This window comes from Myxine glutinosa, chromosome 8 (assembly GCF_964187855.1).
Source record: "Myxine glutinosa chromosome 8, kmMyxGlut1.1, whole genome shotgun sequence".
In the NCBI taxonomy this organism is placed as follows: domain Eukaryota; kingdom Metazoa; phylum Chordata; class Myxini; order Myxiniformes; family Myxinidae; genus Myxine; species Myxine glutinosa.
Window position 1 is genome coordinate 123,586,259 of NC_136268.1, and position 24,964 is coordinate 123,611,222.

Here is a 24,964-nt window from a genome sequence, read left to right on the forward strand (position 1 = left end):
CGTCCACAATTTTTTGAGATATCCTGTTCACAAACAGACAGACAGGGGTGAAAAGATAACCTCCATCCAACTTTGGTGGTGGAGGTAACAACAACTACCAATACGACTACTTTCTTAATGGCTCAAACTAATCCCATCTTCTATGTTATTGCGAAGTCAGCAAAGGAGAGTTTTTGGCTGAAGTAACTACAACAGGAGAACGTCATAATATAAATCAAATTGTTTTTCTTTGAGAGTCATGCTTTGCTCCTCAGCATTTCTGATTGGAGCATCTTACTATAATTCACCAAATGTCCGTCTGTCCGTCTGTCTGTCCATCTGTCAGTCTGTCCGTCCGTCCGTTCGAAGGTACCACAAAAACGGCTGAACCGATCGCAACGATATTTTTGGGTGGGTAATCCTGGGATCCCCTAGAGTAAAATTAGTCAGGCAGCTTAGCAGCATATTTATCGAAAATGGGGAACGGCTTGACAAAAGCGCTATTTTTATTTTGGTGGTCCATGAGACCATATACAATAGATTTATGACCGGAGGCAAGAAATAGACAGTGTTCGTCACCTTTTTATTGGACAAAAACCAATGATGTAAATATTTTCAACAAGGAGGCTAACTTTTATTTCATTACATGCAGTGTAATTTGTAAAACTTATGAATGCCTGCATAATAAATCTTACGCTTCCATGTAATAATAATTAGTAATATAATACCGAGTGTTTATACAAATGTGTTATACTTGTGACTCGCGCACCTCTCATATATCTAACATGTATGCAACTACAAGGATGTAATGACAATATAGATTTAGAACAGACAACATGTTGTTCAAGGTAATTTGTCCAGCAATTTATGTATTTACGATTTTAGTCTAACTCCAATAGCTGATGATTTATTTGCATAAATGTATTGCTTGATATTATGCTGTGCGAATCGTATTTGCGCAAAAGTCAAACACTGTATATGTCTTGCCTCCGGTCCTAATTCTATTGCATATGGTCCAATGAACCACTAAAATAAAAATGGTACTTTTGTAAAGTCGTTCCCCCAAAAATTGCTAAGCTGCCTAACTAAATAGGGTATATTGTTTTTCCAATTTCAGCTTTGGCCTCCAGCATTTTCAGGTTTGGACTCTCGCATAACGTTATTTTCCCGGGTGCCGCACAAACGGCTGCACCGAATGCTGCACGGCTGCACCGATCGGATTCGATGACCTCGGACAAAGACCTTTTATAAGGACATGGGTTGAATCCCTGCTTGGGAGAATGCCAACCCCCCCCCCCCCCCCCACCCGCCATCACTTCAACTCACAATCCCACGAAATATGTGCAAAGGACAACCCAAAACCAATTATCTTCTTTTTGATTCGTATATAAACATCATTAAAAGTAAATAATGACCTCGGCCAAAGTTCAAACGACGTGTGTTTAATCTCTACATGAGAGACTTCCACATAGCTATTTGGGTGGTGTATAAGCTAACAGATCGCTGTCTCCATCGATCTTGGCAAGGCCGTAACACCTATCGGCTCAAAATCCTTTTAACGGTTGACTTGGTAGTTTTTGCAATGAAGGAAACATTAACAATGCGTTAAAAGTTTATTTTGTGATTAATTTGTGATTGGAGTTCTGTTGTTTGGAATGAAAAAAAGAGATATCGAGTTCAAGTGAATGACGACATGCCGTGATGGTTTCTACTTTCTAAACGTGAACTTTGCGGATCGCCATATGCAGATTCGCCACGGTCCCACGATCGATGTTTTTTTTTTTGTTTTTTTTTTGTATACAAGATCGAGGCTCGTGAAAGAGCGAACATTAATCACACAGAAAGACAAACCGACACATAAAACATATAACATAGGGAGCGGTAGACAAGATGGGGAGAGAGGGGGAAGGACACAAACACAACATTTGAGAGCAGGGACCGAGAGACATGGAGACATCGAGAGATCTGAGAGAGGGCGAGGGCTTTGGGGGGGGGGGGGGCGTGGGAAGGGGGCGGTGGGAGAGGTATAAAACATATGGACACTGCCAGGACTTCCAGGAAAGAAGTTGGAATTTCAAACAAGGTGGATCTGGGGTGAATTAGCGGGGGTAGAAAAGATCAAGGTTTTGGATGGGGGAAGATAAGAGATGGTGGTGAACAGCTGTTTTAAAGACCTGGAGGGAGGAGTGGGATTGAAGGGAGTGAGGGAGTTTGTTCCAGAGGCGGGAGAAAAGAGGAATGAAAGAGTGAAGGTGAGCAGAGAGCCGAGATTTCGGCAGTTTAACCATCAGAGGGTTGCTGGCAGATCTTGTGCGACCTGTAGGAATATTTGGGGGACAGAGCACAGAGAGAGCTGGGGGTGCAAGGCCGGAGAGGAGTCGGTAGAAGACAGAAAGACCACCTACCTGCCTGCGGTGAGTGAGTGAAAGGCCCTCAGAGATAGCTTCATCGCGGGAGATTCCAATCATTCTGAAAGCTTTGGTTTCAACAGCGTGAAGCCGAGCTAGGTGTGAGGCAGGAGCACCGGCCCATAGGGGAGAACAGTATTCCATTGAGCTGCGGATGAAAGCCTTGTATGTGGTGAGGAGCTCAGGTGTGCCGAGGAAGGACTTCACACGACGGAGGATGCCCAGTCGGCGACTGGCTTTGGAGGCCAGCTTGGAAATGTGGTTTTCCCAAGAAAGATCATGGCAGATAGTGAGACCCAAAATCTTGAGCGACAGAACTTCTTGGAGAGGATTGTTGAGAAAGTAGATGGGAGGGTTGTCCAGTCGATCTTTTCGAAGAGACATAGTAAGAGTGTGAGATTTGTCAGGATTGAAAGACATGTTCCACTTGTTTGACCAGTCTATGATTTTGTCCAGGTCTTCAGAGAGTGAGGAGGCAGCAGACTGCCGATCTGAGGGAAGAGGAATGGAGCGGCAGAGAGTGGAGTCATCAGCAAAGAGATAGAGAGGATTTTCGAGAGAGTCAGAGAGATCATTGATGAAGACCAGAAAAAGCACGGGGCCCAGAACACTGCCTTGGGGAACTCCAGCCTGAACAGGAAGAGGAGATGAGAGAAACCCATTCAGGGCCACACGTTGACGACGACTAGAGAGGAAGTCCGCCAGCCATGCGTGGAGATTTCCATGGATACCAAAGGAGGAGAGTTTGGTGAGCAGAGCGGGGTGCCAGACCGTGTCGAAGGCACGTGATATGTCGAGGGAGACAGCTCTAATTTCCTGTTTGGCATTGAGGACCTCCATCCATTGTTGAGACAGCAGAAGCAGCATGTCCAAGCAGCATGTTTCTATACGTGAACGTACCCGTTTGTTTGCGAACGGGTATGTTTTTCATGGAAGTCCTTCACGAACTTGCTGTCCATGTCTGACGTGCGACTGAAGGTGCTACAGGAATGTGGAATTTATTGGTTCATGCTTTAGCATTCGCCGTATCTGCATTGCCTGTTTGCTTCTGGCCGCCCACCCGTGCGTAGCATGGGTATCTCACTAGTTGTTATTATGCACCAATTCCCTAATGTATCTCTCCATGCATCTTACACATAAGCTATACATTTCCATTAGATACAGCACAAAGAACAGCAGAATAGTTATAAGTACATTTTGAAACAGTACTTTAACTTTTCCTTCCTGTTCATATGGAGGTCAAAGAGGTGATGCAAAGTCGAAACAAAAAAACACTGCAGTTATGGAAGCTAAGTGCTTCCATTCGATAAAAAAATATATATTTATAGGCCCACATGATCTTCCAACACCAGCATGAATGTATGAGCATGAAACCAACACTGAATATGCTAATTGACCAGGCTTGGCTTATGTGAGGAGCTGTCGCAAAAATACACTTCCATGCCCATTAAAAACACATTTTCTGCATTCTCCAACGTTGTCCTTATGTATGTCCCTGTTTTTCTGCTCCCAATTGCCCCATTGCAAGTTGGTTATCCTCTGTCATCCAAGTGCCTCGATATCGGTATAGATATGCACTTTGACAACGTATATGTGAAAATCAGCACTTATCATGCAAGTACAGGTTAGACAAGGTGAGCTTTCATGAAATTCAGGAAATCATGCATTTGGGAAACATCTTTGGTTTGAGCCTGAGCGTTATCAGAATTGTGGTTTTACTGTTTTTTTTTTTTGTATACAACATCGAGGCTCGTGAAAGAGCTAACATTAATCGCAAAAAAAAAACGGACACATAAAACATATAATAAGGGTAGCGGTAGACAAGATGGGGAGAGAGGTGGAAGCACACAAGCACAACATTTGAGAGCAGGGACATCGGGAGATCTGTGGGAGGGAGAGGGCTTGGGGGGAGGAGGCGTGGGAATGGGGGTGAGGGGGTGGGAGAGGTATAAAACACATGGACACTGCAAGGACTTCCAGAAAAGAAGTCGGTATTTCAAAAAAGTGGATCTGGGGTGAATTAGCGGGGGTAGAAAAGATCAAGGTTTTGGATGGGGGAAGATAAGAGATGGTGGTGAACAGCTGTTTTAAAGACCTGGAGGGAGGAGTGGGATTGAAGGGAGTGAGGGAGTTTGTTCCAGAGGCGGGAGAAAAGGGGAATGAAAGAGTGAAGGTGAGCAGAGAATCTTCATTTTGGCAGTTTAACCATAAGAGGGTTGCAGGCAGATCTTGTGCGTCCTGAAGGAATATTTGTGGGACAGAGCACAGACAGAGCTGGGGGAGCAAGGCCGGAGAGGAGTCGGTAGAAGACAGAATTATAAATGTTGATTTATTAAGTTCTGTTTTTTAACAGTGTATGTACAAGCATTGACACTGTGCTCTTCTATTCAACAGATAGTTGTGTGTGATGTGTGGCGAGAAGAACCTTGGAGCCTTTGTGCTTCCGATTTCATATTGGTAGACTCGTATGTGTGTGGGTTTGGATTCCTCCATGAGCAGACCTGATTTCTTCGGATCGAAGAGAACGAACTCCAAATCTCAAGATGCAATTCTACTGTAGATTTGTCCCATCTAATTGTCCTAGGTTGTTATTTGCACTGTTAATTGTGCATTTATTTTCCTTGCATTTCATGTGCGTGGATTCTGACTGTTGGGCCACAACCACGTACGCCTCAATGATGAACCCTTTCATCCTTTTATCTCTCTCTATCCTCCTTTTTACTCATCTCCATAAACATTACTGCTTATCTTTCAAACTACCAAGCGATTCACCGAACAAACAAAATTATATAAAACTAGCTATATAGTGGGGCAACTTAGCATAACAATTGTGCATTTTGTGAGGAAAGCACCAAATTTGGCACACTAGTAGACGATCATATTATGAAAAGATCTGGATATTGGGCCATCTCAGATTCAGAGATTTGATTTTTGCAAGATTTCGATTCGATTGGGATCGAAGAGAACACCTTCTTCGCCTTCTGTACAGTGAAGTTGCCAGCCCTGAATTCTCTGGCTACATCTGGGTGCTTCATTGGGAGTGCAACCATGTCCCTCGGGTGAACAGGAACACACCTGGCATAGTGTGTGTGTGGTCTAAGGCATGGAACCATGGGACCAGTTCCATCAGGGCATCAAGGTACATCGTGAATGAAGCCTGCCGCAGAGAACGCACCTAGACCAGTACCAACATCTCTAGTTCCAGCACAGTTGCCCAGTACTGAAAGTTGGGAATGTCTTCTCCTCTCTGGTGACACCAGTCTTCGAACTCAGGCAGGTCTTCTGCATCATCAGCATATGTCATACAGTGGCGTTCATACGCACGGTGTTGCAGGATGTGCAGTGCCGCTGCAGTGATTTGATGAGCTCTTCTTGTGCGGGTGACGTGGGCAGCTCGCAGGAAGGAGTCGGCCGTCCCTGGCGTTGCAATCTCAGCTTGCAAATCTGCAAAATCTGCAAATCTTGCAAAAATCAAATCTCTGAATCTGAGATGGCCCAATATCCAGATCTTTTCATAATATGATAGTCTACTAGTGTGCCAAATTTGGTGCTTTCCTCACAAAATGCACAATTGTTATGCTATATTTAGTTTAGCTGCGGACTAATACTCCCGCGTAACAAATGTGCCTAATGTTTTTGTAATGTGTGGCCCTGAATGGATTTCTCTCATCTCCCCTTCCTGTTCAGGCTGGAGTTCCCCAAGGCAGTGTTCTGGGCCCTGTGCTTTTTCTGGTCTTCATCAATGATCTCTCTGCTCCTCTGGAAAATCCTCTCTATCTCTTTGCTGATGATTCCACTCTCTGTCACTCCATTCCTCATCCCTCAGATCGGCAATCTGCAGCCTCCTCACTCTCTGCAGACCTGGACAAAATCACAGACTGGGCAAACAAGTGGAACATGTCTTTCAATCCTGACAAATCTCATACTCTTACTATGTCTCTCCGAAAAGACCGACCCGAAAACCCTCCCATCTACTTTCTCAACTATCCGCCGTTAATCAGCACAGATCCACATTTTTTGAGCACTTGAGCTGAGAATCAATTATATATATATATATATATGTATATATATATATATATATATATATATAAATAATTTAAGAAGATGCCAAAAAAAATACAGGTTCCTACCTGGCACTCTCCACCATCCATGCTTGCCAAGGTTAATTCAAAATGCTCCATCTTCTTTGTCTAATTATACCATTCCCTAAATAAACTTATCTTCTCTCAATTATCTTCCACCACCAGTACTTTCCAACCCCTGTAGTTACTATTACTCCTACTTCCGTAGAAGGATGAATTTATCACATTTGATGACTGTCTCCGTTCTAACATCACGGATCTCTGCACGGAGGCTGTTATTGCTAATCCAGACAGTGTGTTTAAAATAAACGCTCCTTTTGACCTGTCACAATATGTCCATGAATCTTCTGTGTCTCTCCCTAACCAAGCCCTTTTCTTTTTTAGCAATCCAGAATTTAGTCAGGTTCACTATGTTTTTTTTGGTCAAATTTTTGGGAGATGAGCAAAACTATACATTTTTTGAATATTCAGAGCATGAGGAATCCCAAAATTAATGTTGTCATTTGCGTAGACACCTGCATGGCCGCCATTTTGAATTTTCAAAATGGCCACCATAAAATACATAATTTGCGCTATCTCGGCTTCGAGTCAACCTAGAATCTTATTTAAATATGCTAATCCTATGTTTTCTGGGCCAAGAAAACCATTGTTGGGATCATTAGACTTCTAATCCTAACACTTGCTTCACTTTTAGGACTTTCCAGATGACACTCAGGACAGTGATGAAGATCTGTAAAAGCATATTCCTGAACGGTATAGACCTGGTAGATCCTGTGTATAGGACTTATAGTTCAATCTGATACTATCAACGCTGCTTTCTTGCTTTATAAACCCATACCTATAACTTCAAGGACTTGCAATATCATGTATTATGTAATACAGTTATATCACAAATATAAAGACAATGGTTTTCAATTACCTTTGTTTGTTGCTTTTCTATAATCCTGAGCATTATTTTGAGGCCTTTATTGGATTCCTAGACCCAGAAAACATAGGATTAGCATATTTAATTAAGTCTCTAGGTTGACTAGAAACCGAGATAGCGCAAAATATGTATTTTATGGCGGCCATTTTGAAAATCCAAAATGGCGGCCATGCAGGTGTCTGTGCAAATGCCAACATTGATTTTCGGATTCTCCATGCTCTGATGATTCCAAAAATGTACAGGTTTGCTAATCCCAAAATTTTGAACGAAATTATATTCGTTAACATAGTGAACCTGACTAATTATTCCTAGGTAGCAACACTGACATACTAACAACAACCTATGCCAACTCTCTATTCCTCCCTCATCTCTGGCCATTCCATCTCCCACCATGCCAGTTGCATTGGAGTTGGCTCTGCAGCTACCAGCCACAGTACGCGAGCTAAGGCCTTCTGTGTTTTTTTTTTTGTATACATGGTCTGAGGACATAGTGCTGAGATGAACACTTAACACAGCCACTGAGCTTAGGGGAAGTGCCGTCACTGAAGTCTGGGATACTCTGGATACCAGCGACGACATAACAATGACGCCACTTTTCTCACCGCACTCAGTGGGGCATTTCCTCAGGAGGAATTTCCTCCTCCCAATGGACGCCAACCGATGGGAATTGTCTGTGCTCTATCATTTTAAATGCTGAACGTCAAGAAAGAAAGCAGCACATACCATTTTCAAAGTGTTTGATCGTATTCAAATCTGTCACATCTGGATGGGTGTTATTTAGGAGAAACCATCTCCATACTGGATGGTCGTTGGCTCCCCAAGGGAGCTCATCTACCCTTTGTCAGGTGTTGTTTTTAGTCCTGGCAGGGTGTCACAGTCACCCTCCCCAGTCGCAAAGCGAGTGAGGGGTGTCGGCTTAGTTGCCGATAACCCGACCATGTGGTGGGTAGCACTGGGTTACATGATAGCAATGGCAGGTCCCAAAAGACTGACATGGCATAAAGGAATGACCAAATTTGTGAGCTTCCCAACAACAAACTCCACTCATTGTATGTTGTTCCTCTTCATTAATACTACCCCGAACACTCTTTACCTCACCATAGATATTTGCAAGTTGCTGTTTTTCTATCCGTATTCTCTCTCCTCCCGTTCATTCATCCTTTTGTATCCATGTGTTGTTTTATTAGTCCCCTACCGGTGTACACCGGAGGGGACTATAGGTTTGCACTCCGTCCCTCCGTCTGTCAGTCTGTCAGTCCGTCACGCAAAGAACAGTTTTCCAGACTTTTTTTTCTAAACTCAAATGCTAATGATTTCAAACTTGGCACATGGTTTCCTCATGATAAGTTACAGATCATGTTCGAACTTCACGACGTTTCGATCATTTTTGACAAAGTTATGGCACTTTGAACTTTGGTAATTTCCCCAACAGTTTACCGGAATATACTTTGGAGTGCGGTAAGTCAAAGCTGTTAATATTCCTTGTTTTAACTCCAATTTACATTCTGTTTCCACTTTTCGTGAGAAGTAGGGGTCTGTGCAACCATTCATAAACTTTATTTGGTGCAAATTGGATCATTTTTAGCCGAGTTACCTCAGACCGTGAGATGGTAATTATATAATTCACACATAGTGCAATACGTGCAGGCTGCTCCATGGAGCGACCTTGCGGGCTTGCGGGCTTATTAGTCCCCTACTGGTGTACACCGGAGGGGACTATCTCCGTCTGTCAGTCTGTCAGTCCGTCATGCAAAGAACAGTTTTCCGGACTTTTTTTTCTAAACTCTTAATGCTAATGATTTCAAACTTGGTACATGGTTTCGTCATGATAAGTTACAGATCAAGTTCGAACTTCACGACGTTTCGATCATTTTTGACAAAGTTATGGCACTTTGAACTTTGGTAATTTCCCCCAACAGTTTACCGGACTATAATTTGGAGTGCGGTAAGTCAAAGCTGTTAATATTCCTTGTTTTAACTCCAATTTACATTCTGTTTCCACTTTTAGTGAGAAGTAGGGGTCTGTGCAACCATTCATGAACTTTATTTGGTGCAAATTGGATCATTTTTGGCCGAGTTACCTCATACCGTGAGCTGGTAATTATATAATTCACACATAGTGCAAAACGTGCAGGCTGCTCCACGGAGCGACCTTGCGGGCTTGCGGGCTTATTAGTCCCCTACCGGTGTAAACAGGAGGGGACTATAGGTTTGCACTCCGTCTCTCCGTTTGTCAGTACGTCATGCAAAGAACAGTTTTCCGGACTTTTTTTTCTGAACTCTTAATGCTAATGATTTCAAACTTGGTACATGGTTTCGTCATGATAAGTTACAGATCAAATTCGAACTTCACGACGTTTCGATCATTTTTGACAAAGTTATGGCACTTTGAACTTTGGTAATTTCCCCAACAGTTTTCCAGACGACAGACTGCCGGTAGGGGACATGTATAACAGTGATGTTATACATGTCCCCTACCGGCAGTCTGTCGGTAGGGGACATCGGTAGGGGACATGTATTGCAGAGAAATACTCAGAATGCTTGTTGTCATTGACTTTAAATACAATAAACATCACATCACTCTTCCATAGACATTTATACAATAAATTAGTTAAAGTTACACAAAGTTTGATATTAACCATAAGGACAATGAAGGCAGGCAAGTGACATGAGGTCACGAGACACTGATCCGAACACCGACAAACACACAATCCTCTTTTCCAATGACATTTTAATTAAAGTTTTCCTATTTATATCATGAGACCAATCTAGTTTTAGAGTTATCAAAAGTATGTACTTAAAGCAATCGGTAATTTTTCTGAAAGGTCAAAAACTACCGTTTAATCAAAGGCCGGCAAGTGACGAAATGGTAAATCGATGAAGTGTATTTCATAAATGTTAAATATTTCCTTGTTTCAATGTTTGTGTGTTTCAGAGTTCAATAGACGGTGCCATTCATTTGTGCAATACAGGAGGATGCGATACAGGAGGACAACAACATAAAACACTGCGATTTTGATCCGACATTCAGCACTCAATGCAAGGTCAAACTATTAATGAGAGTTCTGTGGACCCACCATGACACTCACTCTGGCTGCCACTCCAGGTACCATTGGGCAGGCAGGTACGCTGGGTAGAGCCATGAAGGAGATAACCCTTTTCACAGGAAAACCATACTGTTGAGCCTGGTGTTCTTTCCTTTGCATTCTGCCACCCGTGGTGTGGTGATCCAGGGTGACCACAGCCCTTCTTGTTCTCACCTATCATTTGTGGGCACACGTCATAGTTTTGACATTTGCCTCAAAACAGATAAAACTACAGAATTCATATATATACACATTCATTACATTGTGCTTTCCTGAGAAACAAGGACATGGGCAGGGTCTACAGGCGGCAACTGTGATTGGTAGTGATGACATAAAATTATATATATATATGGGAGCGTACACACACACACACACACACACACACACACACACACACACACACACACACACACACACACACACACACACACACACACACACACACACACACACACACACCCCTCCCCCATACACACCCCCTTCCCCCTCCCCCCGCGCCCCACCACCCTTGGTAAGGTTGAACAAAGAGAGATTGAACACGTTTTTGCAGACTCTGGGCCTGTGTCTCTCCGCTGGGTTCAATGAACTCGTTTTTAACCTTCTTCTGCCTGGGACATTGTTGATCTTGCCACTGAGCACGTGTGCTCCACTCTTGGGCCTGGATTGTTCACCTAGCACGTGCCTGCATTATTGATCTTGGTTTTTTGGACATTGTGGACCGAGCACATGCCTGCATTACTGTCGCTTGGCCTGGGTCTCTCTGCCGTTTTCACTGAGCAGTGTACATCCACTATTGGTCGATCTCTGTCTGCCCCCTCAGCACGTGTGCATCTGCTCCTGACCGGACTCTCTCTCACAGGCCTCTGCATTATTCTGACATTCTTGGTGCCTGGACATTGTTGGCCTGGACATTGTTGGCCTTGCCTCTGCACGTGATTGACGCGCTTGGCCGGTTTCATTATTGCACGTGTGCACGACACTCACTTTCTGCACTAGGCCACTGTGTGCACTTTACCCTGCACGAGATTATGACGTACTCACTCTCCACGGTTCCCTGGCAATCTTCTCTGCACGGTTCCCTGGCACTCTTCTCTGCACGGTTCCCTGGCACTCTTCTCTGCATGGTTCCCTGGCACTCTTCTCTGCATGGTTCCCTGGCACTCTTCTCTGCACGGTTCCCTGGCACTCTTCTCTGCACGGTTCCCCGGCACTCTTCTCTGCACGGTTCCCTGGCACTCGCTCTGCACGGTTCCCTGGCACTCTCCTCTGCACGGTTCCCTGGTACTCTTCTCTGCACGGTTCCCTGGCACTCACTCTCCATGTGTCCCTGGCACTCTTCTCTGCACGGTTTCCTGGTACTCACTCTTCATGTGTCCCTGGCACTCGCTCTGCACGGTTCCCTGGCACTCTTCCCTGACACTCTTCTCTGCACGATTCCCTGGCACTCTTCTCTGCACGGTTCCCTGGCACTCTTCTCTGCACGGTTCCCTGACACTCTTCTCTGCACGGTTCCCTGGCACTCACTCCCCATGCGTCCCTGGCACTCTTCTCGGCACGGTTCCCTGGTACTCACTCTCCATGTGTCCCTGGCACTCGCTCTGCACGGTTCCCTGGCACTCTTCTCTGCACGGTTCCCTGGCACTCACTCTCCATGTGTCCCTGGCACTCTTCTCTGCACGGTTCCCTGGCACTCGCTCTGCACAGTTCCCGACACTTCTCACCTGCTCGTGTTCTTGCTGGGATCACCATTACCTGCTCGTGCTGCTCGGTGGCGACGACAGAGCCATGGTGGTTGCAAGGAGAGGCATCTGTAACATCGTGGCCTTTGTGCTCACAGGTTTCCGACATTCGTTTTTCCCTCCCCTCTCCCGTGAATGTGTGCTGGGCGTCCATGTAGTGTTTATTTGTTGTAATCGTAATAAGGCATAGAATAAGCTAAGTTTCTACTTGTTGTCCCTTTTTCTTTCCTATTGAATCATTACACTGTAAATATTTGTAAATAAATCAAATCGTTAAAACGTTTCCTTTCTCTCTGTCCGTGAAAGTCTTTTCCTCCATTGATCCGCCATTGCTCGTACCCAGGTTAACAATTGGCCGTATTACCCCAGCGGTTGTCAACGGTTTTGTGAAGACGTCTAAATTTGGTGCGCCGGAGGGTACATACGGTACATTCCCTGAATGAGACCGTCACATGGTACAGGTAAGCTATCACGCAACGGACCAATTGGCGTTCGTAGTTGCTGGTTCGCAACCTGCCGAGGTACGAAGTTATTCGTGCACGGCAGCCGCAGGTCCGGCAAGTTCGGGAGGGAATGGAGGCTAACCCCGTTGTAGTAAACTCGAATCCTGGGCCGTAACAACATATCTACTTATTTCTTTTTTTATAAGTGCTGATATTAGTCTCTGTCTCCATTCCGCTGTCTGTGATTAAATCCACTACATCCAATATACATGTTGCTGTACCATCGTTGGTGATAGAATGAGAGAACATGTAAATGCGAATTTGGTTCAGGACACCGGGGGTTTGCCTACGTCCCAATTGTGAATGTTCTCTGTTGTTATTAACATCCATCGCATCGTATTAACTTTGACGCAGCAGGAAGACTCCGGAAGCAGCTCAAAATTGCCTAACTATGATTATGTAGCTTTGAATTTGAACATTAAATCAACTAAAAATAATTCAAGCATCCAAGTTGTTTCCCAGGATGCCAGCGTTTTTTAAAATATCATGGGGAGATCTGCAGTTCTGGAAATCATTATCAAAATACCTAGTAAAACGAACTGTATCATAAAGGAAAACATTTTAAAATGCATAAACATAAAGACTCCCTTGTACCTACTATATAGGAGATTTACTCGATCCCTGGGTTTCTAACATGTTTTCCTTGATTGTTTTGCCAAGACGTGGCATTAATGGAATTTTACTAAGGGAATATTGAAAAACTGTCATCATTATTCTGCAAGGCTGGTACAGGAAAGTATGTGCAGGATAATGACAACAGAATGCATCATTCAAATTCATTCTTAAAGTGTGGGTGACTTTCACAAGGAATTTCACAAGCAACTTCAATCAAGCCTACACAATACTGTCAATACCCATGTAGCCCTGCAATGCCTCTAGGTAGCAATTGAATTCTAGTTTAAACCTATATATTGTTTCTACTGCCACAACTTTTCCAGGTAAATCATTCCATGCATTTACTATTCTCTGTACACCTACCTTAACGTCATCCTAACTCTCCGCTCCTTTCCGCTTAAGCTGCGCTCCCTGGTCCTATCACTGTCTGAATATGAATATGAATGATCGTTTTAAGGCCATTTTCGCCGCTAGAGCAGGGGTTAGCCTTGCGGGCCCCATGACAATCATGGTTCCCTGTTTGAGGCAATGTTTTTATGGCCGGATGCCCTTCCTGACGCCAACCCTTGGTCGCCTCTTTCGATGCGCAGGGATATGGTGTACCTATTCTAAACCGGGGTACACACTGGGATCATTCATCCCAGCAAGCTGGTACTCAATTTGCCGACCTCGGAGGGATGACAGGCTGAGTCAACCCCCCTGGTGTTAATTCAGCGATCGACCGGGATTCGAACCCAGGATCCTAGGATCCCAAGCCGGCACCCTAACCGCTAAGCCAACACCAGGCTTAGGTGTTGTGTACTTAGGCACACAGTCTATTCTGCAAATTATATCACTTCAGCACCTATGTCTCTACCCTTCCTTATCTTATATAAGCCTGATGTTAGCTTATCGGTTAAGGTGGCTGGCTTAAGATTTTAGGGCTTTGAGTTTGAGCTCCTGTGGGATTACTCAGCCTGTCATCCATCCGTGGTCGACAAAAATGAGTACAAGCTTACTGGAAACAGGGCACTGCATCAGCAGCACAGCCGTGCTCACAGCAATGATGCAACAAGCAGCCGCAGGATGCACACGAAGTAAAAAATTATCTTATATGCCCAGTGGTCTCCAAATAATGTGCTATAGGTGTCCTTACATCAAATATTAAGGGCATCATACATATTACATGTGAAACATTGTTGGAATTTGAAATCCATCTGCCCCATGATCATCCCTCTGAAGTTAGAGTGTAAATGTGATTTTATAAACAACTCCATCACCGGCCATCCCCAACATGCTGAAAGCATTGGAAAGCACTTATCAGCTGAAGATGCATCTAACAGCTGCAAAATATGATACATTATTCAGTCTTCCAGGAGATTAGAAAATAATGCACTTGGCTAATCTGTTTAAAAAAGCTTTTTCCAATTTGTTAGTTTTTGCTGAAAATCGTTAACAGAGTCTCATAAGATAGCTTATATATGAAGAACCAATGGACTTTTTAAACGAGTGAATTATTATTGAACTCACACTTTTTGTTAATAGTTTAGTTTTGTCATACGGGCCTTGGAACTAGCCACTGAAACTAATGGGCTTAAGGCACATCTCAGGGGAAGCATAACTGGCCTTTGAGCCATCTTCTGTGGGTTCAATTTATTTTCCGATTAGAAACTGCAATTCTGGTCATTCACAGGCAGGATGGTGCTGCATCCGCATGAAGGAGAGTGCAATGAATGGGTGAAGCTTCAAATGAGAACGCTTAATTCCAAAAGGAATGCAACCAGCTCAAACAATAGCAGACTTGGCTCATTGATGGTCTGCAATAGCAGACTCATTGATGGATGATGGTCTGAAATTGCGAAAATGTCCTTTAATGAGGATGAATTTTTTTTTTTTTATTGACATGCCTTCGAATGTAACTCTCACCTCATGCTTAGTCATTCATCCCTGGCTTCCCACAAAGGAAGTGATATTATTTGTATGGTACATGAGGATGCAGCCACAAAATGCATCATGTGGCGATGGACATTTAAGCGGTGTTTTCAACATGCTTTCAATCGACTCAGCACCAGCAATACTAATTGCTTCTTTCTTTGCTGGGAGGAATTGTGATTTATATATCTAATAAATTCCTACACACTATAAATGTTTGCATTCAGGCACAACGCATTACTTGGTCTGAGGCTGCTAGGGTTTCTACGTACAAGCCATATGACTTGCTTGAAACCAATTTATTTGGATTGATTCAAGGCAAACCAGCATTATTCAAATCAGCATTCACCTGAGCAGCGAGGGGGATGTGCAGACCAATGGCCATCGTCTTGGCATACCCGGGATGCTGGACCAATCAAATGGCGTTTATCCTCACAGTAATATGTGATACGGCCACCGTATGTGAAATTGGAACCGTGCAGCATGGCATGTGGAGGTACAGCTGGTGTTCCACAGCTCACCGCTGAGAAATGCGTTGATAAAACCAGGATGGACGGTGGGTTTGGGGGTTATGACAGAATAAATATGATTAATCTAATTTTTTTTTATCACAGCCATTGTCAATAATATGAACCAAAGTGTTTTAAAATCATCAAGCTCCTTTCAACAAAGTCTATTATAGAACAAGGCTCAGGTGGGAGGCTTCTAAAGCAGCAATCATAAATATAAATACAAGGGTTATTATATTATATATTTACAACAGCTGAAAAATAATTGAGAAAATGTAAGGAGCATATGGTGAGAAATAATTAAAACAAACATTAGAGAGAATATTAGCAAGAAAATTCTAATAAAATTAAAGAAGGTGATTATTGAAAATATTAATCATGTCGAAGTGTATGGCGATCATGCAAAATGTATGGGAAATATTGCTCACACATGTCGGGCGTTTCTAAATAGTTATTAAAAAGTAAGCCTTGGGCTAGAATGTCATAAAACAGGTTTGTCAATAAATAAAAACTATAGCGTTTATTTGAGTCATTTTTATGGGAGGGTGAGATTACGTATGTTTGAAGAACCTGTGCAATGAGCATTGAATGTACCAATTACAGTATATTTTTATTGCAGCTTCACAAGAACTCTGCATGGTTGTTACCTCCGACACAGAAAGTGGGCAGAGACTATGTTTTCACATCTGACTTTTTGTCTGTTTTCTGTCTGTTTGTGATCAGGATATCTCAAAAAGGTTTTCGACAGATTTGGACGAAACTTAGTGGAGAGGTTGGGTATGTGACAAGGACGAACGATTGTATTTTGGTGAAGATCGGGATTTAGATACTAGAATTTTTAAAAGTGATTCTTCACCATTGGGAGAATGCGTCAAAACGATATATAGCATAATATCACAAAAAGGTGTTGATGGATTTGGATGAAACTTGGTGGACAAGTTGGGGGTGTGACAAGGAAGAATTGCTTCAATGTTGGTGAAGATTCGAATCCAGATCTGGATCAGGGAATTTTACTTAATGATTCTTCACCATTGACAGATAGGACAATATATATATATATGTATGTATATATGTATGTATGTATATGTATATATATATATATATATATATATATATATATATATATATATATATATATATATATATATCAAAAAGTTGTGGATGAATGAAGATAAAATGAGGCGGTTTAGTTGGTTGAGCGACAATTATCAAGCTGATTTGATTTTGGTTCAGGCCCAAATCCAGATCCATCTTATCAGTGGGATACAAAACGTAAACTGTTCAGCCTGAAGGAGGTATGTGCTCTACCGAGTGCCGTTATAGTTATTGCTGTTTTTGTGTGGTTCTTGTTGGGGATCGATTTTTGAAATGTGTACCCACTGGTCGGACAGCTGCTGGACCCCACCAACATTTGTCACTTGACTCCACCCACCATGGGACCCAGCCAAAATAATATGGCCGCCATCTTGGTTTTCTGGTGGGTCGAAGACTTCAAATCTGTAAGCATCTGCTGATTATACACTGCCCGGGTTTGTTGCATCAGATTTACATTGGCTTTGTTTGGGTCGAGTGTTACTCACGATGAGGGACCCAAAAAATTTAATCAATGTCGAATAAAAATTATGAGTAAGATTTAAAGGGCCACAGACACAGAACATCATGTTTGGTTTAATTAATAGATATTGCTTCACTTTACACTTAATCGTCCTTTTTTTTGAATAAATATCACTCGATTGGCCCCCGCCACCCAAAAAACGGCGATTTGATTGCTCATGTGACTGGCTACGTCATCGAGGGAATTTTTGTTGCTGCTGGTAGTTTTTAATAATGATTTTGACGATCAGAAGATTCTTGGTCAGGCAGTTATCATTGCGTGCTGAGAAACCTTTCCCTCGATTACATCACACAGGTGACATCATGAATGAACAGCACGATTTTAGGGGCGGGACTCCATGACAAGCTAAAAACTACCAGCAGTAACAAAAATTCCCTCGATGACGTAGCCAGTCACATAAGCAATCAAATCGCCATTTTTGGGGTGGCGGGGGGCCAATCGAGTGATATTTATTCAAAAAAAAGGACGATTAAGTGTTAAGTGAAGCAATATCTATTAATTAAACCAAACATGATTTTCTGTGTCTGTGGCCCTTTAATCAAGCCCACAAGCATGCCGAAAAAAAAGTGTTACTTAATTTTTGAACGGCCCCATATTGAGGTTAAACATTCCGTGACCATGTGATGAATCACCTCATTCTGATGTAGCCATGGCAAGGGTAACAAGGATAAGAGGTGTTGAGTGAATTTTTTAACATCGCATTAAATGTGCGTTTCCCGATCATCCCGTTAGCGGATAGTCTTAGGTTGTGACCACAGTGCGGTCACGGTCATTCTTGTTCATACAGGTAGGGAGATGTTCATTCAGGAATGAAACACCATATACTGGCATCACATTAGGATAACACATTAATATAAAGAGGAAGATATGCAACAAAGATGAAAATTATTTTGGTATTCATGAATGAAGAATATCCAAACACGATGATATAAGATTGGCAACAACAAAAACTTGCTGGGTGCGTTCAGCAATACCTCACTTTTCAATATTCAACTTGGAGATTCAACCTTCCACCTCATTTATTAGATTTATGAAATAAAAAACAAACATCCAATAAAACATCACAGACAACATCCTCATTAGGCTGATGGTGTTCCCCGCTGAACCTCGGGCTCTTGAGGTTGTGAACCATGGTCAAATACCATGTACCATGTGTGCTTGTCCATTACTTACAAAGATTCTTCTAACTAATGTAAACGTCAACACTGAAGTCTATCAATATATTTTGTCCTCCATATTATTTAAGCACAAGGTCCTCAATGAGACTTTGATTACCGGTGATGTTTAAAAATATATATTCAAAACTTGCACAGTCAGTGCAAGATCTGTCATCATGGTCTGCTGTCACCTCCATTTTTCTGAGGATTTCCCAATTTGTTTAAGTTTTCACGTGATATGGCATTAAAATCCAAAATAAGCATATTCAATCTGTTTAATTCATCAATTGACCATAATGCTTTAGATTTGACTATTGCTAAAGCAAATATACAAATTGGCCTGTTTAGTTTTCCTTCATGAGGTTTGCCTCATAATGCTGTAATCAGGTTCCAGTGGAGGAGAGATTGATTTGCCAAATGTCTACAAATACCCTTGTTATTCCTATCAAAGTACACTCACGACTCGGTGCATGGAATGAGTTTATAAATGCCCTCTTGAGCCTTGGAAAAAGGTCATTTACTGTATCCTCTTCCGATGTTGAAAGGTGTCCAGTTAAATGCTTTTCATACAATATGATGTGTGCAAAACATTCATGTTCACGACACTTTCTGTTCTGGATAAAACAACAGTAAGTGATGGTGAGCAGATTATGTGGTGTAATGGTGAGTACGTCCGCTCTGACTCTGGGAGGTTGGTGACTGAACCTCGGTGGAATCGCACTAAAGACTTCAAAATGGTATGTATGTGCTGCTTCCTTGCTTTATGCTCAGCGTTTTAAATAGGAAGATGATGGACAATCGTTGGTTGGCAACCACAATACAGGCTTGACGGGCATAATGGCCTCCTCCTGTATTGATGCTCCTTGTAAGATAATTCATATTATATTATACAAAGAATTATATATTATATTATTACATCTTATAAATAATTTCAAGTGTTTGTGCGTTTGTTTGTGCATTTGGTTGTTACTCTTTTACGGTAGAACTGTAGCATCTGGAGACCCCAACTTTGGACTGTAGGTACTTCAGAATCTGGGCAAGGTTTTAAGAAACTGCACGTTGGCCTTAAATGCCGTTTTGAAGCCATCAACGGCCAATATAAAATGTATATTGGGATGTAGGTTAGCGGTTCTGCTGCTGGCCCACAGGCAAAAGGTAACCACCATGAGGCAAATAACTGCATACCTTTTCAATATCTGACACGCCCCAAAACCAATGCCGGGAAAATCTCACCACCATGAGGCCAATAACTCCATATGTTTTCAATGCAGAACGTGTGCCGGAACCCCTACGTATTTTTTTTTTTCCATACAGTGCCTGGTACCCAGATGAGCACATTACAAGTGTTACACATGCACCTGATCATGTTGTGATTAACCATTTCTAATCTGAGCTACAGGCAAAGACACGAGTAGTAACTGTTTAGGCCAGAAATAAATTTCAACTTTAGCGAAAATAAGACCAACACCTTTAACGGAAACATTGAAGGAGAAAAAAAAATTATATTGTTATAAAAAAATATTCTTGTACTTTCATGAAAAGGGCCTATTTAATCATTGCATAAAGGAGAATTAAACAGCAGCAGACAAAGCAACACAGCACATGATATTTTAACCCATTTCAGTGCATCATGATTCAGAGTGCATCATGATTCAGTACTAAACAGGCTTCTGAGGGTGAAGCTTTGCTTTGTTTGCTCAGCCGATGGTTTGCTCTGACATTGTAAACACTATAAACAAGGAAGGTGTCGTGCACAGCATACTTGCAAAATCCATAAAACAAATTTGACATTAACAATAATTGCAAATCCTCTGCAAATTTCAAGTCAATTGAATGAAAATTTATGATTTTAGAAATTAAGTCTATGTTGACCTTTTGGCCGATGTTGACCTCAAAAAAGTAATTGGTGCTTGAATTGAGCGACCTGAAATGCAAATCGTCTTCAAATTTCAAGTCAATCAGATGAAAATTGAGGATTTTAGAAAGGTCACCTAAGTTGTTGACCTTTGGTCTATGTTGACATTTTGGCCTATTTTGACCTCCACAAATACTTAGTAATTGCATTTAATGATCAAATTTACAAATCCTCTTCAACATTTAAGTCAATCGGATGAAAGTTTACAATTTTAGAAATTTGACCTAATGACCTTTTGGCTTATGTTGACCTAAAAAAATAATTGGTGCTTGAATTGAGCGACCTGATATGCAAATCATCTTCAAATTTCAAGTCAATTGAATGAAAATTTATGATTTTAAAAAGAAAGTCTATGTTGACCTTTTGGCCGATGTTGACCTCAAAAAGTAATTGCTGGTTGAATTCAATGACCAAATATGCAAATCCTCTTCAAATTTCAGGTCAATCTGATGAAAATTGAGGATTTTAGAAATGTCACCTAAGTTGTTGACCTTTGGCCTATGTTGACATTTTGGCCTATTTTGACCTCCACAAATACTTAGTAATTGCATTTAATGATCAAATTTACAAATCCTCTTCAACATTTAAGTCAATCGGATGAAAGTTTACAATTTTAAAAATTTGACCTACTGACCTTTTGGCTTATGTTGACCGAAAAAATAATTGGTGCTTGAATTGAGCGACCTGATATGCAAATCATCTTGAAATTTCAAGTCAATTGGATGGAAATTGAGGATTTTAGAAGCATGACCTAAGTTGTTGACTTTTGGTCTATGTTGACCTTTTGACCCCAAAATCAATAGGTTTCTTACTTATAACTAACTCTACCATTTGGTGAAGTTTCGTGAAGATCTGTTTAAATTGTGACCTGTAGGTGATTGACATACAGACAGACGGACAGAATAACGCACAGGACCAACCAATATATTTGAAAAAAACCCTCAAATTTCGCAAGTAATGAAAATGGCTTATGCTGAAAATCTGGATGTAAGAGTCCAATTCAATAAAACAAGATGGCTAGATTAAAATGGCATATATCATATCTCCATTATCTCTCATTGATGTTCCTACCAGCACAGACAGGTAGTGGTCGGTCCCATTGTCCATTTGCCTGGCAGGTAAGCACAGCAGAGCCAAGCAGCAGGTATCCATGGTTACAGTGAAAGGTAGCCAAGGAACCATAGGGCCAACCCTGAGAATTTGCACGGCGTCGGCGAGTCGCCTCAGGTACAAGACCTGGGTCTGTGCAATTACACACTGCACAAAGCAATGCATGACAGATATGGCAGAGAAGAAAGATTGAGGTGAGAAAGAAAAAAAATGGAGAAACAAGAGATTATATTTGAAGGAAAAGATAAGGGATATCACAATAGGGGAGGCAGCATAAACGATATCAGGTTTGACGTACCTTGACAGATTGGGGGTTGGTTGCTCCACAAGCCAGAGGGCAGGCAGTGGGCATGGGCTGCGCCACGTCGAATGTAGCCCAACCGACATGAGAAGTTGACAATGTCATGGAGGTCAAAGTTTGTGCCATGAAAGGCACCATGTGCAGGGGCCGGGGGTTGTCCACAACTGATGGCTGGGGATTGGGGAGAGTCGAAAGGCGAGGGGGTGTGGGGGGAGTGGAGGGGGGTTTAAGGATCATCGATGATCATTGATGTAATACAAAGTAGATCAATTTAGAACAAAATAATTAAACTCTTGTGCAATGCTCATGATTCTCTTACTGCTTTAGTTATATCCAGGTCATATTTCCCTGCCTGATAAATCGATTCCTTTTTTTTTTTTAAGGATTAATGTACAACTGGGAGTGCTGAAATATCCACCTGATATAATGGAACAATTTCCTGTTTAGTTGACCAAATTACTCAGCCACAATGGCCGTTCTTTCCATATTCACTTGTGTTCAGGACACCAATAACGTAAAGAGTTAAGTTCTCTGTGCTGTTGAACCGAAGACACTCCTTTTCAATGGGAAACGAATTGTGTTGTCAGAAAAGCACAATGGGTGGTGTGAGAATGTAAACTCACACACGCAAGCTGGGGTCTGTCCTGACCAGCGGTGATCCTGTTGGCAAAATCGCACCGAGGGCCCAACCAAGCGGAAACCTGGTAAGCACTGGTATACCACAGTGTCACGGTATGCATAAGCTTCACCAATCACCTGTCCATTCACCACTGGTTCAGGCACGCCACAGTGTCCAGCTGACGGAGGCAAAATGACAGTATGGAAAAATGTATTGCACAATTCTAAACTTGACATTCATGTCAAATTCATCAATAACAGACACACTATTCTCCAGACAAACTCCCACCCGCAACCTCCGCTCTGCTGGTACCAACCTCCTGACCCCCCCCCCCATCCGGACCAAATTCAGATCCTGGGGGGACAGGGCCTTCTCCATCGCTGCTCCCACCCTCTGGAACTCACTACCTCACACCATCAGAGACTCCTCCTCACTCACCACATTCAAAACATCACTCAAGACCCACCTGTTCAACACTGCATTCAACATTTAACCCACAGCATTTAACCCCTGACTATCTCTTCTCCTTCTCCTTCCTTTTGCTTTGATTATTTACCTATTGATTTTTGTCTTTTTGCACTTGTTTTTTGTACTCTGTCAAAGCGTCTTTGGGCTTCTTGAAAAGCGCTATATAAAATAAATGTATTATTATTATTATTATTATTATTAATAAGACATTTTGTTTCCCATTCAAATAGAGTGCCGGCCTTGCAATATGGCAGGGTCCAAGAACAAAAGTCATGACTGAATGCTCATGTAAAAACGGTGACTGAGGATGAACAGCGAGAGTAAACCGTGACTAAAGAGCAACATCAAACGCCTCCTGCTCCAAGATCTTCAACATCGTATACGCAATACATTCAAATGCCAAACACTTGGTGATCTCAAAGACTGCTTTGCAGATGTCTAATTGCTGGACAGTCTACAACTGTAGATATGACAGTTAAAAAACATTTTTTATGTCAACCAGTACCGCGGGACATTCCACCTGAGCTAACAAGCAAGTTAATCTCGATGTACCAATGGAAGAAAATCCCCATTCCAAAACCACCTGCGCAGATATTTTCCTATTTTAAGCCAACATCTGAAACTGAGTCGCAAATTGGGAATTGAGTCATTTCATTTGTGTAACAAGTTTTAATCCACAATGATAGAATTTTGTGCAAAATGTGTTCCCGAGAAGCTTTCGTGTCAAATTTCGCAAGTAATGAAAATACTCTGCCATAAGCCCAGATCGGTGGAGTGTTGCAGTGATAGTTGTCCTTCTGGAAGTTTCTCCCATCTCCACACAGGATCTCTGGAGCTCAGCCAGAGTGACCATCGGGTTCTTGGTCACCTCTCTTAGCAAGGCCCTTCTCCCCCGATTGCTCAGTTTGGCCGGGAGGCCAGCTCTAGGAAGAGTCCTGGTTGTTCCGACCTTCTTCCATTTAAGAATTATGGAGGCCACTGTGCTCTTGGGAACCTTCAATGCAGCAGAATTTTTTTTGTAGGCTTCCCCAGATCTGTGCCTCGACACAATCCTGTCTCTGAGCTCTGCAGGCAGTTCCTTCGACCTCATGGCTTGGTTTTTGCTCTGATATGCATTGTCAGCTGAGAGACCTTATATAGACAGGTGTGTGCCTTTCCAAATCATGTCCAATCAATTGAATTTACCACAGGTGGACTCCAATCAAGGTGTAGAAACATCTCAAAGATGATCAAGAGAAATGGGAGGCACCTGAGCTAAATTTCAAGTGTCATAGCAAAGGGTATGAATACTTATGTCAATGTGATATTTCAGTTTTTTCTTTTTAATAAATTTGCAAAACTTTCTAAAACCCTGTTTTCTCTTTGTCATTTTGGGGTATTGAGTGTAGATTGATGAGGGAAAACATGAATTTAAACGATTTCAGCAAAAGGCTGCAACATAACAAAATGTGAAAAACGTGAAGGGGTCTGAATAATTTCTGAATGCACTGTGTATATATATATATATATATATATATATATATATATATATATATATATATATATATATATATATATATATATATATATATATATATATCCAATTAAGCGAGATATAACTGAGGATTTTAAAGGACAATGGGGCCGTCGACCATGGTTTCACCGGTTTTATGGGTTAAAGTCCGCATCCCTCCTGCAAAATCCCAAACGCTGGTGGACTCTGTGCCTTGGCACATATAGTGGTCCACTTGTTGTTCCAACGGCCTATTATGTAACTTTACATTGGTGTTTCCATTTTTTTTATCCATTACCTCCATGTTAAGTATAATATCGTGTTAGGTATAACTATAAACAAACACACATACACACATATGTATGGGCAGGTACACACACACCTGTGCTAACGACCTCCAACACAGAGCAAACACTTACACATGATGACCATTTTTGTCAGGCATCTTCCATTTTTACTCAACAGGAAATGTGAAAACCCATACGGACCCATTATTCAGCGAGCACCTGAGCAACAAGTGACCACAAATA

At 42.1% G+C, this 24,964-nt stretch overlaps 1 protein-coding gene across 1 annotated transcript in view; it reads right to left on the reverse strand.

The window, feature by feature from the left end:
* Positions 1-24,964, reverse strand: part of LOC137433184 (CUB and sushi domain-containing protein 3-like) — a 1,533,363-nt gene that overhangs the window by 122,782 nt on the left and 1,385,617 nt on the right. Inside the window, exons 56-60 of the mRNA XM_078783994.1 lie at positions 22,479-22,652; positions 21,853-22,026; positions 21,516-21,701; positions 15,598-15,771; positions 10,472-10,654 (exon numbers count right to left, since the gene is read on the reverse strand). Coding sequence (XP_078640120.1) covers positions 10,472-10,654; positions 15,598-15,771; positions 21,516-21,701; positions 21,853-22,026; positions 22,479-22,652 — 891 coding nt within the window. The remainder of the gene's footprint in view (positions 1-10,471; positions 10,655-15,597; positions 15,772-21,515; positions 21,702-21,852; positions 22,027-22,478; positions 22,653-24,964) is intronic.